General features: G+C 58.3%; 1 protein-coding gene across 1 annotated transcript in view; it reads left to right on the plus strand.

Moving 5' to 3' along the window:
- Positions 1 to 3,578, plus strand: part of TBC1D22B (TBC1 domain family, member 22B) — a gene marked incomplete at its 5' end in the record, with an annotated part of 12,088 nt that overhangs the window by 7,155 nt on the left and 1,355 nt on the right. Inside the window, 3 exons of the mRNA XM_010077203.1 lie at positions 2,494 to 2,600; positions 2,906 to 2,981; positions 3,295 to 3,422. Of these exons, the coding sequence (XP_010075505.1) occupies positions 2,494 to 2,600; positions 2,906 to 2,981; positions 3,295 to 3,422 (311 nt within the window). The remainder of the gene's footprint in view (positions 1 to 2,493; positions 2,601 to 2,905; positions 2,982 to 3,294; positions 3,423 to 3,578) is intronic.

Below are 3,578 nucleotides of genomic sequence, written 5' to 3' on the forward strand. Positions count from 1 at the left end.
CCCAGGCAGTGTCAGCGCTGGCCCCTGCACCCTCTCCCGGTGCTCTCTGCCCATCCCAGTGTTTGGCACCGCTTCCATCCCCAGTTCAAGGCCTTGCAGAAGGGGTTGTCCCGGCTTTGGGACCCTTTTGGCATTTCACCAAGTCCGTGGAGGGAAGCAGTGCCATGGAAAGTATCGATCTTGCTCCTAACTGGCTTTGTTACTAAATCCTGATCGTGGTTAGATGAAGACTCTGTTTCCCTGTAAGCAGGAGCAAAAGCAAAGCTTGGACGAAGGGAAGGGGAGCCTTGTGCCTGGCTGTTACTGGTCACACTGGGACTGACCCAGCTCGTTCTGAACTCCGGTTTAGCCCTGGACCTGTCACTCACTGCCCGTTACTGTGCAGAGCTGGGAGCTGAGACTGGGTTTAACTGGTCTTCAGGCATCTAGTCCTGCACTGAGCCCAGCTGCCAGAATATGGGGGCTCATAGAGCCCCCCTACGTACAGCAGCGATGTGGGAGGCTGGAGCCCTGGCTCCTGCGATCTGCTCCTGGCATTTGGGGCAGGGGTCCAGGTGGGACTGCGATGCCCCTTCTCCTGCGTCGGCCCAGAGCCCTGCTGAAACGTCACTCGCAGGAACTTTGCTTTCCCCGAGCCCCAGCTGCCCTTGGGCACCGTGACAGTGGCGGCAGTGTCCCGGCCGTCCCCAGCCTGGCCACAGGTGGCTGTCACTGGGCCACTGGCTGTTTTTCAGCCCCTGCTGGAGCCATATGCTGGGTGTCTTGCTCCTTTCCACGGGGCCCCTTTAACGATGCCGCTGAGCAGATGTGTGCTGAGCCCCACACTCCAGAGACCGGGGTTTGTTTGTTTTTTTTTTTTTCCAAAGCTTCTTGCAGCATGTGTTGGCTCAGGCTGGGGATCTGCCATGGTTTGGCTTTGACACCGGAGTGCTGGCAGGGCTGCTCCTCTTGTCCCCATACCAGTGCCAGCAGCAGGGTGTCCCCCATCCCCTGGGCAGGTCCCCGCATCCCCGTCTCCATCGCAGTCCTCATGCCTGGAGCTGCACGGGGATGTTTCTACATGAGGCTCGTCCCCATGTGGCCGAGTCCACCCCTCCTGGCTGTCTGTGGGTGGCCTTGTCCCCGTCCTTTGCCTGCCCATCCTCTGCAGGGAGGTTATCTAGGGAAGGAGGTGGGTATTAAACAGATTTTCACCAACATTTCTCATTACCTGGAATATTTGAGAGTGGCTGCAGGGAAGCCAGCAGAAGAGGGACGGTTTTGGATGATGGCCTGCAGCGGGAAGACAGCTCTGCTGCCCCTTCCACGGGACGAGATGCCACATGAGTGCAGGGTTAAGCCCTTGCTTGTCTCTTTGCTCCAGAGCTGAGCTCTGCCCCCGAGGAGGAGCAGAGGTGGGAGCAGCCTTGGAGTTGCTGGCTCTGCGCTTCCCATCCTCCCGTGGGCAGGATCTGCTAGAGGCGGGTTTCACAGCGCTGCCAACTCGCGCCAGCTGCCCTGCGGCGTGTCTGAGCCACGAGGGTGGCCCAGCTCCAGCCCCGAGCCTGTCCTCTCCCTCTCGCTCTTTTCCAAGCAAGATCAAAGATGCTCGTTGGGATTTCAGAGCCGTTGGGTTTGGAAATGGGCCCGTTCAGCCCTGGCATCTGTTGATCCGATTTAGCAGTATGGCAGCAAGGTGACGGGCACTCTCCTCCCGCGGAGGAAGGGAGGGAGCTGCTGGGTCAGGCCAGACCTGTGTCTCCTGGCTGTCCCCTCCGTCGCTTCCAACGCCTTCCCACGCCTCTTGCCCTCTGCAGCCTCAGGTTAAGGTGAGCCTGGCCTGGAGCGGGTGATCCCAGCTCCAAACTCAACCAGCATCACCGCTGTCCCACCCCTGAGGCATCCAATCTCTCCCTTGCCCTTCCTGGGTGGGGTCTAAGCCTTTTGTACTCTGAGTCCCTTCTGGGGACAGAACTGCCACTGACCCTCGTGCTCTCAGACCCCCAGCTCACTGGGTTGGAAAAACAAACACAAACTCCTGCTTCCCCCCCGCAGCGAGGCTATTCCATGCCCGGGGCTGCTTCTGGTCACCCAGCCTCGAGGAGGAGGAGGAGAAGCTCCAGGAAGCTGAGCAGTCTCCCTGCCGCGTGGCCCCGCTGTCAGGCTCCGTGCTGGATTGAACTTGGAGCCTTTTTGCTTTCCAGGAAGATGTTTGTATGCTTTTGGGTCCTTGCAACTTGTTCCTGAGAGTCCTGCTCTCCTGTAGAGGTTTCTGAGGCTTTGGATGTTCTTCATGGGTCCTCAGAGTTGGTCACTGCTTTTTGGGTGCCTCTGTTGTGCTTCGGTCCTGGTGTGATGCTGATGAATCCGATTGGGAGTGGGAACAGAGCTCTCTTGTGCTGACCCAGGGCAGCGTAGTCACACTCTTGCCCTACCTTGGGACAGCCCCTCGATGTGTCCCGTGAGCCTCCTGCTGTCCCCTGTCCTCCTGATGCTCTTCCCTCTCTTTTGCAGAAGAAGACGTGGAAAACTTTGACGTGACAAACCTGTCGCAGGATGTTTTACGGAGCATCGAAGCCGATAGCTTCTGGTGCATGAGCAAGCTGCTGGACGGGATCCAGGTGAGCCTCTGCTGGCACCGCGGAGGTTTCTGTCCCCTCGCTGGCTCAGCAGCACAATCGTCTTCTCTCTGTGCCTGGGTGAGTGCTCTGTGTGTCCCAGCCTCAGGGAGATTTTGCAACTTCACCGAGCAAAACCCATGGGTGAAATCCTGGGGATTTCAAGCAAGCAGATGACCCTGGTGCTCCAGAGCCATGCCTCCTTGGACCCTGATGATCTTGGCTCCCTGGGGACCTGGGGGTTTGATTTTGGTCATTTCCAGCTGTTGTTAGAGCTGCTGCTCCTGACTCGTGGCCTCTCTCCCCAGGATAACTACACCTTTGCACAGCCGGGGATCCAGAAGAAAGTCAAAGCCCTGGAGGAGCTCGTCAGCCGCATCGATGGTAGGTGACGGGGGGATCTGAGCAGGTTGGAGGCTCTTCTGTTACAACAGCGGGAGGGAGGTCTCCTCTGCAAGGGGCAGGGGCAGACTCCTGCCTACAGCGCATATGGAAGCAGGGCAGGGGAGAGTCAGCCAGAAACCTCCTGGGGATGGGATTTTGTTGGGCAGGTAGCGCAGGGTGAGGAGCGGAGGTGTTTGGGAGAGCAAGGGCTCAGCCCCAAAGCATGTGGAAGGCAGTGTGCTGGGGGCAGTGCCGCGCGCGGGAGCCGGGGCACTGTGGTCCCCAGGTACGTAAGTGAAATGTGCTGTTTCAGAGCAGGTACATAACCACTTTAGGAAGTACGAGGTCGAATACCTGCAGTTTGCCTTTCGCTGGATGAACAATCTGCTGATGAGGGAGCTGCCTCTTCGCTGCACCATCCGCCTCTGGGACACCTACCAGGTATGTGGCTCATAGAATCATCGAGTCATGAAGGTTGGAAAAGACCTCAAGGATCATCAAGTCCAACCGTCAACCCAATACCACCCAACCCACTAACCCATGTCCCAAAGCACCACATCGACACGTTTCTTGACCCCCTCCAGGGATGGTGACTCC

Source organism: Pterocles gutturalis, unplaced genomic scaffold (assembly GCF_000699245.1).
Source record: "Pterocles gutturalis isolate BGI_N339 unplaced genomic scaffold, ASM69924v1 scaffold27208, whole genome shotgun sequence".
Classification (NCBI taxonomy): Eukaryota; Metazoa; Chordata; class Aves; order Pterocliformes; family Pteroclidae; genus Pterocles; species Pterocles gutturalis.